Raw genomic sequence first — 17,953 nt, 5'->3', positions numbered from 1 at the left:
AGCAGGGTGGTGGTTGAGTTGCTGATGACAATCTAGAAGGGACTTATCAGCAATACCATTTTTGGACCACTGTTCAGCGAAAAATGGGTGAAGCTGAATTCTGAAAATTTTCAATGAACATGTCATGACTTAGCTCAATACGAAGTCCGTCCTTGGGGATGGGCCTTATGTAAATGCAAGACAATGCACTTCATTTTGCACAATAGCATTAGCCTCACTGTAGACAGCGTGTGTGTGTGTGTGTGTGTGTGTGTGTGTGTGTGTGTGTGTGTGTGTGTGTGTGTGTGTGTGTGTGTGTGTGTGTGTGTGTGTAGAATTTGTATGTATGTTGTCTACCTCAAAGTCTGTGTCTTTGACGGAGGTGGATCGTCCCACTAGCACCTCGATGAAGGCGGATCCCTCGTTACCAATGTCTATACTGTGGATCTGCTCCTGTTTCTCCAACTGAATAGAAGAGAATAGAATACAATAGATCAGTCCGCCATTTTTTGTTCTGAAAAGAGTCTAACAGTACCCACAATCCTTTGCAGCATAGTACGAATTACGATAGCCAGAGACTTCATAAATTTGTGCAACAGATTTTGTTAGAGGTCTATGCCAAGTCCGACTACCCTATGTCTAAGTTAGGCACTGCCTATCTTAGTGAAACCAGCCCAAGAATTATAATGGAATAAAATTGAATTAAAAAATTACTATTGCTGCACACAAAACAAACACTATGTACATGGAATTTTGTCAGCAGATGATCTTTAGGTCAAGAGGAGCATGTGTTTTTCTGCTCAGTGTACAGATGACCCAAGATATGAAGTTTCAAGGTACATCCCAGCAAAGTTCATAGCTGTGTGCTTTTGAAGCTTGCGACTTGTCAGACAAGTTATCTAGTGCAGGTAGCATCTTACTGCAGCAGGGGTCGCGGGCGACCGTATTCACTTGCTGAAAATGCTTAAATACATCATAACAACATTGCTGTGACATTGCAGAGAGCATAGTGCTGCGCTAACATCTAGGAACTAGTTGTTGTAACACTATGGCTGATCAGGGCAGCAGCTGTCAAATATTGGCTTGTGTTTCTAGGGTCAGTCAATCAATACACTGATTATTTTGAAATTTAATTTGAGGTGATACGAGATGATGGCATTAAAAAATAGTAACCATAAGTATCAGCCATACTGGCCTCGTTTAGCCTATGGGATAATTCAGAATTGCCTTAAATTTAATTCAGTTCAAAAAACTCGACGAAACTATAATGAATGGTTAATTCAGAATTTAAAACGTCGTGTATAAGTGGCCAATGTTTGAACATGCTAATACCCAATTAGCCTAGAACTACTTTTGTTTATTTGCCATCAGTAGGGAGGAAGTGGAGCATGCTGTAATTCAGTGCATTACCTGCAGGATAACTGTGGTCTGTTTTTCTCCTGCTCGTGCCGCTTTCCATTTTCTGTAAGTCTCTGAAGTAAGAAGGTTGTCTGCTTTGTGTGTCTGTGGAACAAACAAGTTCGTTCATTTTCATCAAACCGACTAAAACATTACAACGTGGCAGTGTTCCAAACACATGTGTAGTGTAGCCAGCCATTGGCACCGCAGTGAAACTGATGGTAATATGAGCTATCATAATGAACTTACACTATCTTCTGTGCTGCAGGACACCACGTGTTTCAGTTTTATTTCTGGCATTTTACTCTCTGGTCGTCTTTGTGTCCAGGCAGTGGTCAGTGAAACATGGAAATCAACTACCTTTGCGTGGAGTAGGCTTGTCTTGTCTAAAGCTTGCCCAAAAGCTGTAGTGTCGGTAGCTTCGCCTCAGCTGGTTTTAGCTGGCTAGCTTGCCAAAGTTCAGTGTCTGTTTGTAGCTTTACGACTGATTTCGATATACGAACAGGCAAATGTAGTTTGTATCATTTAGTACGAATTGCAATACACTGAGAGAAGGTGAATGCATTTGATGCACATTCACTGCTGGTCAGTATGATCTCATTGTCACTTCATTTGCATTGTGCTAGTGCGTGCTAACAATGAGCCTTAGCTATCCAAGTAAGGTCTAAAGTCAGCCAGCACACGATGTTTCAGGAAATCGCTTCTTAGTATGTCCCTTCTAATGCTGTGTTGTCAGCGACTATAAATAATTTAGTGTAGGGTCTATAGATAGTTATATGCACGCTAAAATCGACAAATAACATAGGCTATACAATGCGGACTGAACAGACTCCAGTGTGCAAACCAAACTCCCTCCCATTTCACACCCTGACGTAACTTCCCATTGTCACTGACTGCTGGCCAATCATAAGTTTACGGTGTTGTGAACCAGAATACATAGGTTATTATCGCAACACAGAACAACGCGCAGATTCACTTAGATGTATTCAGCAATTGCTTATTGTAGTCAGATGTTGGTATATTACGGAGCTGAAGTTTGTAAGTATTGGCATTGGACGGCCAATAAAGGTCCACCAATAGGCACCGCTGGGATTCGAACCCAGGATCTCCTGTTTACTAGACAGGCGCTTTAACCATCTAAGCCACGGCGCCGGTTGAGAGAGGAGTGCAATGCAGGTCTTGACTCGGCCGTAAGATTTTATCATGACTATCTCTATGTTAGGCCTACGTATTAAATTGTCCGACGTATGCACAACATGTAACAATACTAATCAAAAATATTGTTGTACTTGATAAAGTATTGAAATAATAATAATTATATGTTGTTCATCAGGAGGGGATGTAGCTCAGTGGTAGAGCGCATGCTTTGCATGTATGAGGCCCCGGGTTCAATCCCCGGCATCTCCATGTTTGGTGTTTTCTGGTAGAACTAGTCCTTGTTGATTAGCTTTGCGGGGATGTTTGGTCAGGATTCCGAAAAGATCCTTGTAGGAAGTTCCACTTGATGGTTTACGCCCAACAACAGAATATAGTCAAAAAGACAAAAAGAGAAATATATGAAATGTATTATGTTTTGTCGACAATGTTCTTTTATAAAGAGAAATATAGTATATGAAATGGTTGTGTTATGTAGGCCTAGGCACAGGCTACATTGTTCATAAAAGAACATTGTAGTCTAACAACCATTGATTTCATATAGGCTAATTAAAAGAACATTGTCGCCTATACATAACACAACCATTTCATATAGGCCTAGCCTATTTCTCTTTTTGACTAATGATATTCTGTTCTTGAAGGTAAACTTTTAAGTGGGACTTTCTTCAAGGATCCTTTCATTACATTACATTACACAGCTGGCACGTTTAATGACTAGCCTATTGTTGATTAGAGCAGCCATTTAAGGCTACATGACCAAAAAAAACAACCTCATTATTTTAAACGTAGCTTGTGAAATAAGTCAATCAATAGTATTGATCTCTCCAGTATGGTCTTGGTTCTCTTTACGCATGGGTGCATAAAGTTGACGACCTCTCAAATAGAGTGTGAAGAAGTGTTATTTGAAATAGAGTGTTATTTGCTATGCAGCCCTCTTAAGCCCATACAATTGCAAAATCTATATTCATGTGATGACAATACCATGAACAGCGTTTTTAGAAAAAGACTGAAAGGTATTATGCATGATTTCATACTGACATTGAGTGCAGTTAATTGTGATTATATTTAGCCTACCGGTAGCTTATTATATTTGCTGACAAGAGGAATTTAATGGACTTATTAGCTGACATGAGGATGATTTTATGGTACTTAAGCAAAGGCTGCTGGAAAGCAGCATATTGACGCTGTGTTATAAACTATTCAAGACTTAAAAAGTGGCACCATAACAGCATTATTATGCAGGTTGAGTCTTTGCTTCTTCCTACAGATTGTTAAGCTGCTTTGTGGACTCATATCTTCAAAGCCATTAATTAAAGTTAAGCCCATGGTATTGTAGGCTATAATAAACCCTGGTGAAGGTGAAGATGTCTCTCTTCTGTAAGAATATTCAAATAGCCTTTACTCAAGCACTAACTTGTTGTGAAATACAGGTTAAAAAAGTAATCAACTTCAATTTGTACAGTACAAATGCATACCACATGACAATTTACAAAAAAGAATGCAGTATGAAAAAGGGGCCAAACAGGAGCCTCCATTGGAAAACGAGTGTCTCCAACGTCTGATGCCGTAAATGAACTTCCCACTTCGAGTGCAGAATTCTTCAATGTCTTTGCATAAGTGTTGTGTCTTGTGTGTTGTGTTTGCTCTGTGGCAGGTGACAGACAGGCATCTAAATGTCATACAGACAATGGAAGACTTTAGACGACCTTCAGATGAATGACCTCAGATGACCAGGTAGATGCCCATTTCCAACTCAGCAGTGGTGACTGCCTGACGGGATCTCTCTCTCTCTCTCTCTCTTTCTCTGTCTCTCTCTCTCTCTCTTTCTCTGTCTCTCTCTCTCTGTCTCTCTCCCTATCTGCTTCTCTCGTCGCCCACTCTCATCTCTCTGGTCGTCTCTGTCTTTCATGTGTCAGTAGGACGATCAGGGACTATATATAATTAGACATCAAAGGAAAATCACGCTGAAGAACAAAACGATTTTGTTGAGCACATGGGCGTATAGAAGGGTGAATTTTCGACAATATTTCATCAACAGACTTTTTTTGTCCTTGTGCAGGGAAGAACACAAATAAATAAAGAAAATGTAAATTCAACACCTTTTCAGCATTTCATTTTAAAACATTTTGTAGATATTAATCTACAGTAGCCTACATATTATAGTGACTGTGGAGCGGCAGCATCCACATGTTTTTTGTGCACAAACCGCAGGGTGCAGTTCTGATACAACCTGGTAGCTGCCATTGGCGTACACTGTATGTGCGTGACCTCCGTGCAGTTGATATACTATTTTATAATAAAGTGGTGTATGCTCCTGGTAGATAGCCATGTCTCCTGGATACACTGCCTGCAAGTGGTGGATTATCACTGTCCCCTCTCCTGGGAAGATATACTGGAATATACAAGTCAACAGGGAAGCTGATGGGGGGAAAGGGGAACAGTTGTTCCGAGCCCACGGAAAGAGGGGGCCCAGAATTGGGACCCCATTACATTGTATGTATTGAGAGAGGGGCCCTTTTAGATGATTTTGTCCCGGGTCTGGTCAAAGCTGTCAGTGGCACTGCAAGTCAATAACAGCTGGATATGTACACATGTTGCATTATGCATGAAGTATGTGTGTCCTTCATATGTCCTCCTTGTAAGTCGCTTTGGATATAAGCGTCTGCTAAATGTAATGTAAAGCAATGATATTGGTGTGAAACCTGATTTGTGTTAAAATCAATCTTGCTTCTAAGGGAATGGACGGGAAGGAAAGAGAAAATAAAAGAACAGGAAGAATAAAAAGAAGACAAAATGAGTGATAATAAGAGAAGATAACAGAAGAAGGTTTTGGTGTAATGTCTGTGATTTGCGCAGAAGACGTTGCTGTAATCTTGTCCTCATGGCATGGATGGAAAGGGGAAGTGGAGGAAACAGAAAAGAATAATCGAGAGGACTAGGAGCAGAGAAGAGAGGAGAGGAGAGGAGAGGAGAAGAGAAGAGGTGTAGTTAAGACCCTGGATATGGTGGCGGTGTGGAATGCAGATCATGTGCTACCCTTCCCGCCTGCCTGCAGCAGTAGCAGCAGAGGAGCCCATGAGTGAGCATAAAAAGAAGGCAGACAGCCGCCCACAGAGCTGCCACCGTCACCCAGAACAGATAGAAACTGCCACAGTTAAAATGAAGAAGTTCAGTTATTTCAGGTCCTATTATGTTCAGTTCCACCCACATCCTGAAGAATTGAAGATTGGTAGCATCTTTGTGCAGATGGGCCAGCCGACAGCCCTTTCAGTCTTTGCTGAAAGCACTCAACGTTGATGATGACATTACAAAGAGCCTGAAATAGCAGATTAAGATGTGAACTTTAGCATTCTGGTGAATGATAATATGTTATAAGAAAGGCTCTGTGCAGAGCCTACGTTATGTTCTATGTCGTGATTTATCTCGTAGTTTCTCGCCACTGAGCTCAGCACCAGTAAGCTTCAACCCCACCCCCTGGATACAATGTCCGTTGTATTCCTTGGAAAAAGATGGGGGTAACACAAGTTGCCCGTTGTGTCACACGCACACACACACACACACACACACACACACACACACACACACACACACACACACACACACACACACACACACACACACACACACACACACACACACACACACATCCCCCTCGGGACCCTCCTTTACTCCTTTGAAATGTCATAGCAATGTTGTTATGATGTAGTTGAGTCATGTGAACGGGCTTGCTGGCGGGCCCATATGCACAAAGAGGCTACATTACATTCTAATGATTAGAAGAATTGGTAGGTAAGGACCAACTCTCTCTCTCTCTCTCTCTCTCTCTCTCTCTCTCTCTCTCTCTCTCTCTCTCTCTCTCTCTCTCTCTCTCTCTCTCTCTCTCTCTCTCTCCCTGACCTCCACATGCCGTGGCCTCACCATGCTTGTCCTGCATCAGGGTCAGAGGCATCAGAGGGTGCGAGTTGTTGCCGTGGGCATTGTTGGTGTTGCACACCACCTTCGTCCAGAGGGACGTCCGTCGGCCCTGCCAGCCGGGTACCCAGAGAGAGAGGTGCTTTAGCCGGGCGGAGGGAGGCTGCCGCTCACACTCCAGGTGATGGCTCCAGGCAGCAGGCTGGAGTCCACCACACACCTGAAGCGCAACGCATCACCATCCCACTCACACCAGTATGACTTGCTCAGGATGTGCGGTTTATCAGGATTTATCAGTGCTGGAAGAATTGAATGGGAAGAGGCAATGGTGGTGTCAGCCATAATTGTGGGATATGACAGAGTCTGTAAGAAGTAAGCAGGACTGAAAAAGGGCTTATAGGGACTGGAATGAGTTGTAATGGAGTTCATCAGTAGGTAAAATTGTAGCCTGGAAAAAAAGTTAGGTGGGCCTAACTTTTTTGGGTTTTTTAGTTTAATAGTAATATTCATCAATTCACATTTAGAACGAATTGTATCTAATCAACCACATGACATCACATCCTATGTTGGGAGATACTGAAGAGATATGGCGCATCCAAATTTACAGAATGATGTTTTGGCTGCACAATATTATTTAATTATAATTATTTTAATTATGTTATTTAATTATTGTGATAAATTAATTTTATTTTGGGAAGTATGATTACATCCAATTAATTAGTCAGTAAATTATTCTGTCTTTCTCTCTGCTTCACCAGGTGAAGTGGTCTTTCATTATTATTAAACGGGTGTAGACCAGAAAGGGAGTGACCTTGTATTGGTCAGGGCCTGGGTGTGTTAAGATGGTAGGTCTGGGCAGGGCACTGTATTGACAACCACCTGTTGACTACCAAGGGCAGTCATGGGTGAGCGGTTAGGGCGTCAGACTTGCATCCCAGAGGTTGCCGGTTCGACTCCCGACCCGCCAGGTTGGTGGGGGGAGTAATCAACCAGTGCTTTCCCCCATCCTCCTCCATGACTGAGGTACCCTGAGCATGGTACCGTCCCACCGCACTGCTCCCCATGGGGTGCCACTGAGGGCTGACCCCTTGCACGGGTGAGGCATAAATGCAATTTCGTTGTGTGCAGTGTTCACTTGTGTGCTGTGGAGTGCTGTGTCACAATGACAATGGGAGTTGGAGTTTCCCAATGGGCTTTCACTTTTTTCACTTTCACTTTATTATCACTTACCACTCGGCTATGTGGAGTAACATTGTCATAAATTAGGGGTGTAGATTAGAGGGAGGGGTACAGGTCTTGTCGTCGAATGCATTCGTATGAAACGTGGGACCATTCATATAAGCCATGGGATCTTTCGTCGAGGACGTTCCGTCTACTGCAATAGCCTACGAAATGTCCTTAAATTTGAACTAAAGATCCTTAGGTTTGAACTAAACGTCCCTTCAGTAAATGAGCTGTTTTTAACATTCATTTTAACGCTCATTGTTGACTTAAAAATGTAGATCGGCTGTTTTTAATGCCAGCTCATTAATGCATTAAACGAATTGTCTCGCAACCAGAGGGAGCTATGCAATTCTGCTGATAAAATGTGTTGCCTATTTGGCTGTTCTTCATTTTTTTCATTTCTGTTTTCAAGATGGCTGGAACCCATGTCAGAACAGCAGGAAGAGTCGCATCAAGACTTTGAAAATAATGTCAAAGGGTTAAGACTTGAAATGGTAAAAAAATGATGACACACGTAACACTTAAAGGCTTTGAGGTCTTCTCGCGGTGGGTTTAGTGCTTTTAATTATCCTTATCAGAGAAGTCGTTTATGTGGGCCTGTGAAGACTTCCATATCAGACTTCAATATCTCCAGATCTTGTTTACTTTGGCTTTCATCTGGAGTGTGTTTATTCAGTCAACATTAATCCTGTTATCTGCTCTGTGATTTATCTCGTAGTTTCTCGCCACTGAGCTCAGCACCAGTAAGCTTCAACCCCACCCCCTGGATAATCTCTCAACAGTCCTGATCTGATTTGAACTGTATTGTTTGGGCATTGTGGAAATGCAGTCAGATTTTCAACACTTTGTAGTGCATCTCACACCTAATCCCCTTTGGCTAAATAATTTGCGGGAACTTCTCACCCTTCGCTTTTTGTCATCCTCTCCTTCTGCAACCAGATAATACAAAGTAAACCAGTGAATTATCTCGGCAACATAAATCACTATTGCTATTCACTGTATGTTGTACCATGCGGTCATTATTTATCAACCATCTATATCGCTACAGTGCTCTGATATCCTGGATGCTTCTCAAATTTTCTCTCTCTCTCTCTGTCTCTGTCTCTGTCTCTCTCTCTCTCTCTCTCTCTCTCTCTCTCTCTCTCTCTCTCTCTGCCTCTCTCCCTCTCTCTCTTTCCCCTCCTCTACCCCACATTGTGCACTGTGTTCCCAGATCTGGTTGCCCATCCCCAGACAACCCCTTGGGGCTTCATGTCCCCTGGTTCGGGGTCGGAGGACCCTCAGGGGGGTTCCAATGGCCCAGCAGGTGAAGGATGTCCTGCCCCATATCCCACTCAGTGTCATCAACGGGGATTGTCGTACATATTTGTCACTACCTCATTCCTCCCGTCCTCCGTGGTCTTAAGGCCCCAGGGCAGGTCATGTCAACGCTGGTCCATGTTTGGATTAGTTTCACCGTGTTTGTTTGCACTCTGTTGTAGGATTTGTGTAGCAGGGCTTGGCATTAACTTTTTCATTCATCGGTCACTGTTGAGTTTAGGTAACTGAGCTTTTTGTTGAACTTTAATACTAACAATCGATAGACAAGGAGTAAACAACATAATATAGGCGAGTCTTATATGTCATACCAAGGAAAAAGCTACCTGCCATATTGGTTAGTGACACTAAAAATATTACCATCCACAGCCAAGTTTTACCGGTATTTGTCCAGTTTGCAGGTGCCAATGTCAAGCCCTGGTGTGTAGTGTATCCCTGAACAAGCTTTTGTGTGGGGTTGTGTTGTGTCACTCTGAGCCTTTTCTAGTTTATCCTTTTGTTGTTATTGTGGGTGCAGTGCCAAACTGTTTGGACGCCACCATCACCAACCTGCTGGAGAGAACAGAAGTACCCCACAGCATCAGGCTCTGCATTAGGGTCGCTACGGCAACCGCCTTCAACATCATCCTCCTGCTCCTCATCTTCCTCTTCCTCTCAAGCTGCTCCGGCACCCATCCCTGCCATCAAGGTGTGTTGATAAGGCACATATGTTGTCAATTAAATAATTTGCAACACCAGTCCTTAAAAAAGACATAGGGCCTAATCAAAATACAAAGGGAAAAAATAGTCACTTTAAGAAGCAGACAGAAAATATAGCCTATTGGCTCAGATGGTACTGTAGTCAGTGAGTGAGAGTAATTCAGCCAAGCCCTTTTCAAATCTTTATTGTTAAGGAAACTGCGTAGCTTCAAGGTTAATACAGTGATTTTAAGATTGTTTTATTTAACTTTTATACAAAGTGTGGTCACCTTTGCCATTCAGTGTCGGGGAGGTGGTCTTTCTGTTAAAAACAGACACATACTGGACAAAGTCACTCACTTAGGCTGTAAAATAACTGGAACAGAAGTTAAAAGTATCAGGCAAATCTCTGATGAGTACACTACCAAGTTGGCATTAAAAATAGTAAATGATCCATCCCACCCCCTTTTCTTTGAATACTCCCTCCTCCCATCTGGACTTAGATACAGGTTGCCCTGTTTTAGAACTAATAGAGGGTTAACATCCTTTGTGCCTAGAAGCATCCAACTGCTGAATAAGTTAAGTGCAGACAGAGTTAACATAATAACTTTAATATACTGAATGTATATAGGATTTCCATTTTAATTTAGTTATTTCAATTCTACCAGGACTTTTTATTTTTTATTTTGAATACTCTGTATGTTTTGTTTGTTTTTTAGTCTTGTCCTTGTATAATGTCGTAATTGTCTGTATGTTCAAGTGTTCCCAAAACGCAAAACAAATTCCCCCAGAGGCAATAAAGGTATATTCAAATCGAGTCAAATGTACTAAAAAGGAATCAGCTGGGTATCTCAATGTACGCAACCAGTAACAGAGCAGATCCAAAACACATGTGTTAGAAATAAAAGAAGACAAATGCTGCAACAGGTTGGAAAAGACCACAAAGTCTTTCTGTACTCTGTGCTTTCAGTCCAATGTACATGTAGCGTCTGGAGAAGAGGAAAGAAAGGAAAAAAGACAAGTTCAGTGGGCCGCGGTATCAAAAGACACCCAAATGAAGAGGAGGTGGTGCGCATATCCACAACATGGGTGCAAAAAAGTTAAGTCATTCAAATCTAAAATATTTGCAGTCGCACCTGTTTTGCTTTTTCTCTTTTCTAGTGAAATTTTCGAGCTATTGGATGATTAGTGGAAAGCTCTTGAAAATTCCATAGGAAATAAAACAACACAAAATGGGAGCGTGTGTGCGGACATTCCATTTTATTTAATATAAACAAGGAAACCCACAAATCAAACATGCAGTTCAAATCAGCATTTTTGATTGCCATCCATGCTGGGGAAGGATTCAGAGCTGCAAAGAGTTTTTTATTGTCTTGCATGGCAGTCATGCATGTCTTTTTAATGATTTCTCTCTGTAAGGAGACGGAGGAGAAAAAGAAGAGACGAAAAAATAGATTTTCTGGTATTAATTCGTATCAAGTGACAGTGACAAATCTCATATTATTTTTATAAAGTCCGGAAGTGTTTTTTTTTTTAAGATTCAGTTTTATGAGGTTTTTAGCTGACACATTTTGAAGATTCATTGTTATGTTCTAAAGACTCTGTTGGTGCAGAATCAGCTTTCAAGGAAATTTGATGCAATTGCGACTGGCTGGCTTGTCAACCATGTTTGAGGACACCTTTTTCGAGGTTTTCATCAGCATAACATAGATGTCTGCTGCAGTGGGTTAATAAAGAAACATGTAATTGTTCAACTGCAAGAGTCAATGATATTTTCTTCACTTAACAAAGTAATAGCATAATGGAAGCCTACTGTTAATTTAAAGAGCCACTGGATGCTGGCAGGACCGCTAGGTATTTTGGGGCCAGTGACAAAATGGAAATCCCTTGTCCCTGCTGTGTGTAGTTTCATACAGAGGTTAGCTGGAACATGCGTAGGGGTCTTAAAATTGTTGGGCCAAAGGCCTATTTAAACATTGCTGTAGCTATTAAGCAGATCATCTGTTTCCTGCTGTGGCATAGTGGGATGTGTGTCTACTCTATGTATAGGAACTGAGGCCTTAATCACTCCACTGCTGGGTGGCATTGTGTTGCAGCAAAATCTCTTCAAACCGAACAAATTTGTCAATATGGGGACATGCTTTTTAAAGGTGTAGTGTATTTAACATGTTATTAGTTCATTTCTAGAATTCATGCTGCTAATTGAAAAATGTTCCCTTTTTCACTTATACTTACCACCACCATAAAATCTTGATTATTCATTATGTCTGGGAAAATTACACTTTTCATACATGGTGACCATGTCCACCATTTGGGAGTAGCCTAATGGACATTTGTAGCTGCAAAACCTATCGTACTTTGTTCATACTGGTGAATACTGTATTACTTTATAGTAAATATTCATGATAAGATAAAATTTGGGAATAAGTAGCACATTTTCAGTGAGCAGTATAGTTGCGGTACTTACTCTGGCCATGATATCCACATTTAAATAATGGAAAGTGTAGTGAAATTAAAGGTGGAAAGATTACCATCTCAAATCAAGTCAGCCTTTTGTCAGTTTCTCCATATGCACAGTTCATACAAGGACATCTAAAATATGTTTCTCTCTATCCCATGCCAGGACATAGACATACACACAGGACTGACATTAACAGACAGACATTAGGGTGCAAGACAAGACCAGTAACAGAATACCAATAGACTAGTGAGTAATAATAAAGTGATTGAGTAATAATGTAACATTGAACATTAACATATAGGGAAATAATCGAATGAAACAATAACAGTATTCTTTTCAATGGAGGCCGCAGCAACAAGAAGCAGTGTGTGGTGTGATGTATGTTGCAGGGCCAAAGCAGTTGTGTGAGGTACTGTAGGTAAAGGTGCAGTTCCATCGGTGTGTGTGTGTGTGTGTGTGTGTGTGTGTGTGTGTGTGTATCTGTGTGTGTGTTTGTGTGTGTGTGTGTGTAGTGTGTGTGTGTGTGTGTGGTGTGTGTGTTTGTGGTAAAGCTAGCAAGGCCCCCAAATCTAATGCCCTCTGAGTTCCTCTCAGTCAGCAAATGCAATGAGTTCGCATCCTTTTTCAAAGGAAAGATTGAAAAAATACGTGCAAACATACTCACACATGTGCAACCGACCCAAGATTCAGACCAGCTTGCTATGGTGAAGTTAAATCCTAACCTCATGAGAAATTTTCATTTAGTTGATGTGGACATTCTAAATAGAACGGTACAAAGTCTTAGCTCCTCTACATCTGACTTAGATATTTTACCAACAGCCTTCTTCAAATCCATCCATCAAGTCTGCATTTTATCACATAAAAAACGTCTCTAAATTTAGGGGCCTGATGTCTAAACATGATCTGGAGAAGCTAATACATGCCTTTATTTCTAGTAAAGTTGATTACTGTAACAGCCTTTTTACTGGCCTCCCCAATAAAACCATTAAACAGCTTCAACTTGTACAAAACGCAGCTGCAAGGGTTCTTACAAAGACAAGGAAGTTCGACCACATTACTCCAATTTTAAGATCGCTGCATTGGCTCCCAGTAAGCTACAGAATTGATTTTAAGGCTATGCTACTTGTGTTTAAATCACTAAATGGAATGGGACCCACATATCTACTGGATATGTTTCAGCTGTATGCACCAACTAGGTCACTAAGGTCAACGGAGAAGAATTTGCTGGTGATTCCAAAAGTCAAAACAAAGTGTGGAGAGGCAGCCTTTAGCTTCTATGCTTCAAAGCTTTGGAACCAGCTTCCAGATGACATAAAAAATGCACCCACTATTGATAGCTTTAAATGTAGACTCAAGACAAAGCTGTTCTCAGATGCTTTCCCCTAGCTTAAATTACTTATTCTTATTATTTTTATTTCTATTTAATTTGTTTTATTTTATTTTATGTTATTATTATTTTTACCTTATGTTTTATCTTAATGTTTTTAAATGCTTTTTGACTCTAATTCATTTCCTTCTTTCTTCCCTGTTTCCTTTCATTTACATTGTTAACTTTGTGAAGCACATTGAGTTGCACCTGTGTATGAAATGCGCTATATAAATAAACTTGCCTTGCCTTGCCTTGTGTGTGTGTGTGTGTGTGTGTGTGTGTGTGTGTGTGTGTGTGTGTGTGTGTGTGTGTGTGTGTGTGTGTGTGTGTGTGTGTGTGTGTGTGTGTGTGTGTGTGTGTGTGTGTGTGTGTGTGTGTTTGTGTGTGTGTGTGTGTGTGAGTGAGAGAGAGAGAGTCTTGGCGAATCTTTCCAACTGGGGATCGCATCCAGGCAAGTTGAATTTGAGACATTGTTTTCTTTTTCTGCCAATAGTTCTCCTGTATCTCGCCATTCGACCAATTATGGCTCAGCTCCACCAAGGTTTTTACAACCAATGGCATTATAGACAGGGTGTAGCAGTGATCCTCTCTACCCAATACAAACCTCCTAAACCCCAGTGAGTTAAAAGACTGAGCATAAAGACCGCCGTCGCAAATTACAGGGTCATTGTCCCGGTTTTATCTGAAAATATTCCTTACATCGAAGCACTCAAAGCATTCCAAAATGAGGGAGATTATACATTTACAGGCCGGACAGTGTGGAAATCAGATTGGTGCCAAGGTATGTTTTTGTTTTCTATGTAACAATGCAGAAATGCCACAGGTTCATTATGGAGTGTGGATGTCAATGTCTTTCAATCTCACTTTTTGTAAAACCGGCATTAATCCGTGGTCCTTGGGGTCAATTTTACCCCAGCGACTACAAAATCAACAGAAACCAAAACTTTGGCACATGTTTATGTCTCAGATATTTTATGTTGCGTAAAATGCATAACAAGTCCTTTAAGAATGGGAACATTGTATTATCCTCTGGGTCAATTTGACCCTAGAAGAAATAGACATATTCCCAAACATTCAGAAAGTTTATTTTAAGTTCAAAATGAATTTTCTTTGATTGTTTAACTGTGTATTTATATCATAAGCATATTTGTTAGTTTAACAACATAGATACATTGTCAACCAGCTTTTGGAACATCATAGAATATCATTGTTTTCTATTATATATGCTTCCTACCTCCAGACACATTACATGTTCCTGGTATTGGGGTAATGTTTGAAAGAAGGCCTGGCAACTTGTACGTTTGTTTCAATTCACTCTTTTTGCCCACTGGAGAACTTGTGGTATGGGTGTCAATGTGCATCTTTTTCTCGAAAGTTGCAGCTGTTGCTGCTCCTGGAAGGTCCTGCCTTCTCTATGTCAGGTAGTGCCAGTTTATAACAGCTGATGCACACATCTTTTCCCATTTGGGACAACACACTTTGAAGAGAGGAGGATAATTGCATCATCTCTCTCAACATAGCAACCTACCTTGAGTTGGCATCCATCCAATGAAGTACTGCTGGTTGTCACCATCAGAACAGTCCGTGTCAATCTTTGGATCACAATCATAATGACGTTACAATAGGTGTTACAATATGCCATCACTTATAATTATGGTTACTGGAGCTCCTAGGAGTTCCTATGGGGTTGGGGGCTGGGGGTTCTATGGGAGGAGCCATGATTGCGTAAGGGTGCTAATAGGTGCTACAGGGTGCACTTGATGGTTTTTGTCAAAATTCCATTGCCTTGTAAATTGAAATTTTTGCCTTGAGTTAGTTTTGGCCTTCTACCACATCATTACAATCGTTAGTGAGCTCTAAATAGAGCAACGTGTTCTGAAGAATTATTTCTATGTATTTCACTTTATCTAAACAGATTCAAACATTTATTTTCAAAATATGGATGTTCCATTTCTGTTTTATGCACTTAAAACAATGTGGAGTCAAATTGACCCTAAGGAAAACAGATGTTCTCAAAATGTGCAGAGCACGTCGGATAACATGTTTGTGGAAATTTCTCTTTTTCACATTGATCTATTTAGGAAAAGTCGTCAAAGATGAAGCAGAAGAAATATACTCCATGCATTTTCTGATGTTAAACATTGAATGGGGTCAAATAGACCCCAGGTATAATAGGAGGGTTAGATTTAAGGTGTTGACCAAAATGACCATTTCTCGTTTTTCTTTGCAGTTCTGGGAGGTTCTCAGTGATGAGCATGGTCTTGACCCAACTGGAAGTTACCATGGTGACAATGATCTCCAGCTGGACAGGATCAATGTCTACTACAGTGAAGCCACCGGTAAGGAACTGAACCAGAGATCGTAGGAACCATCTCTGACTGAACCCTACATATCTCCTGAATGATGATGCTATAAAGTGGGAAAACTAATTTTAATGATTTGTCCCATTTTGCATTTGTAGGTGGAAAGTATGTTCCCCGTGCTGTGCTTGTGGACTTGGAACTTGGCACAATGGATTCAGTGAGGTCTGGACTATTTGGACAAATCTTCAGACCAGACAACTTTGTATTTGGTAAGCTGCTGCTGTACCATGTTCCAGAATGGTCAAATAACATGGCACCATCTGAGTGTTCTGACTTTTTTGCCATTTTCCCCCAACGAGGTGCATGGATTTAAATGACTGTGTAGATGGTGGGGGATATATTTTAAGTAGAAAGACTAAACTCCTTTTAACAATGCTATTGTTCATTAGGTCAGAGTGGTGCGGGTAACAACTGGGCAAAGGGCCACTACACAGAGGGTGCAGAACTGGTGGACTGACTCTGTGCTGGATGTGGTCAGGAAGGAGGCTGAAAACTGCGACTGCCTTCAGGGCTTCCAACTCACACACTCCCTGGGCGGTGGTACCGGCTCTGGCATGGGTACCCTACTGATCAGCAAGATCCGCGAGGAGTACCCCGACCGCATCATGAACACTTTCAGCATTGTGCCTTCCCCTAAGGTGTCCGATACAGTGGTGGAGCCCTACAACGCCACACTCTCGGTCCACCAGCTTGTCGAGAACACAGACGAAACCTATTGCATTGACAATGAAGCTCTATATGACATCTGTTTCCGCACACTAAAACTGACCACACCTACCTATGGTGACCTCAACCACCTCATCTCAGCCACCATGAGTGGAGTCACCACCTGTCTACGCTTCCCTGGTCAGCTTAATGCTGATCTCCGCAAACTTGCTGTCAACATGGTGCCCTTCCCGCGACTGCACTTCTTCATGCCCGGCTTCGCACCCCTCACCAGCAGACAGCACGACATAGTACTCACCGTTCCCAAGCTCACACAACAGCTGTTCAATGCCAAGAACTTAATGGCTGCCTGCGACCCACGTCACGGGCGTTACCTCACAGTGGCCGCTGTCTTCCGTGGCCGTATGTCCATGAAGGAGGTGGATGAGCAGATGCTGAATGTCCAGAACAAGAACAGCAGCTACTTTGTGGAATGGATCCCCAACAATGTGAAGACCGCCGTCTGCGACATCCCACCCAGGGGGCTCAAGATGGCCGCTACCTTCATCGGCAACAGCACTGCCATCCAGGAGGTGTTTAAGCGCATCTCCGAGCAGTTTGCCGCCATGTTCAGGCGCAAGGCCTTCTTGCATTGGTACACCGGAGAGGGCATGGATGAGATGGAGTTCACAGAGGCTGAGAGCAACATGAACGACCTGGTATCTGAATACCAGCAGTACCAGGATGCCGCCGCTGATGAGGAGGGCGAGTTTGAGGAGGAGGCTGAGGACGATGAGCTTGCCTAAGATGTCCAAAGTTCAAAAGAGTCCTTGTGCACAAGCCCTCAGCAATGCAGGTGCAGGTGTGAGGCAGGAGAAGGTGAATCAATGAACAAAATTCAAAAGACACTGCACACTGCTTACTTTATCTTACTTTATTTTTCGGAGCGAACTAGAAATAAAGTAAGATAAAGTAAGCAGTATGCGGTGTCTTTTGAATTTTGTTCATTGCCTAAGATGCCCGTCTGGTCTTCCATATTTACCCCTTGATTCCATTTACACATTTTTCCTTTTTACCTTCGCCAAGACAAAGTCGGCGAAGGTTATGTTTTGACCGCTGTGTATTTATTTATTTATTTATTTATTTATTTATTTATTTATTTGTGAATATGTTTGTTTGTATGTACTTCGTATAACTCAGTCAGAACTGAGACGATTTTTATGAAATTTGGTGGGATGATTGGTCATGACCCAAGGAACAATCGATTAGTTTTTGGGAGTGATTGGGTCAAAGGTCAAAGGTCAAGGTTAAAATGTTTGTTTGTACTTCGTATAACTCAGTCAGAACTGAGCCGATTTTTATGAAATTTAGTGGGATGATTGGTCATGACCCAAGGAACAATCGATTACTTTTTGGGAGTGATTGGGTCAAAGGTCAAGGTCAAGGTCACGA

At 41.7% G+C, this 17,953-nt stretch overlaps 1 protein-coding gene, 2 non-coding genes and 1 pseudogene across 4 annotated transcripts in view; 2 read left to right on the top strand and 2 right to left on the bottom strand.

Annotated features, from left to right (window-relative positions):
• The window catches only part of xrcc1 (X-ray repair complementing defective repair in Chinese hamster cells 1), a 39,549-nt gene extending 37,321 nt beyond the window's left edge, over positions 1-2,228 (bottom strand). For both annotated transcript variants that reach the window (XM_063199252.1, XM_063199253.1), the window contains exons 1-3: positions 1,627-2,228; positions 1,390-1,482; positions 337-444 (exon numbers count right to left, since the gene is read on the bottom strand). In XM_063199252.1, the coding sequence (XP_063055322.1) occupies positions 337-444; positions 1,390-1,482; positions 1,627-1,677 (252 nt within the window). In that variant the 5' untranslated portion in view covers positions 1,678-2,228. The remainder of the gene's footprint in view (positions 1-336; positions 445-1,389; positions 1,483-1,626) is intronic.
• A 227-nt stretch (positions 2,229-2,455) lies between these two features.
• trnat-agu (transfer RNA threonine (anticodon AGU)) lies at positions 2,456-2,529 on the bottom strand. Its single transcript has one exon. It is a non-coding gene; the product is annotated as a tRNA-Thr (tRNA).
• A 183-nt stretch (positions 2,530-2,712) lies between these two features.
• On the top strand, positions 2,713-2,784 carry trnaa-ugc (transfer RNA alanine (anticodon UGC)). Its single transcript has one exon. It is a non-coding gene; the product is annotated as a tRNA-Ala (tRNA).
• Positions 2,785-14,217: 11,433 nt separating this feature from the next.
• Positions 14,218-17,385, top strand: LOC134449362 (tubulin beta-4B chain-like; annotated as a pseudogene).
• Positions 17,386-17,953: the final 568 nt, after the last annotated feature.

The sequence above is a fragment of the Engraulis encrasicolus genome, chromosome 5, assembly GCF_034702125.1.
Source record: "Engraulis encrasicolus isolate BLACKSEA-1 chromosome 5, IST_EnEncr_1.0, whole genome shotgun sequence".
Taxonomy (NCBI): Eukaryota; Metazoa; Chordata; class Actinopteri; order Clupeiformes; family Engraulidae; genus Engraulis; species Engraulis encrasicolus.
The sequence above is the reverse complement of the archived record's forward strand: the minus strand, read 5'-3'. Positions and strand labels throughout refer to the sequence as shown.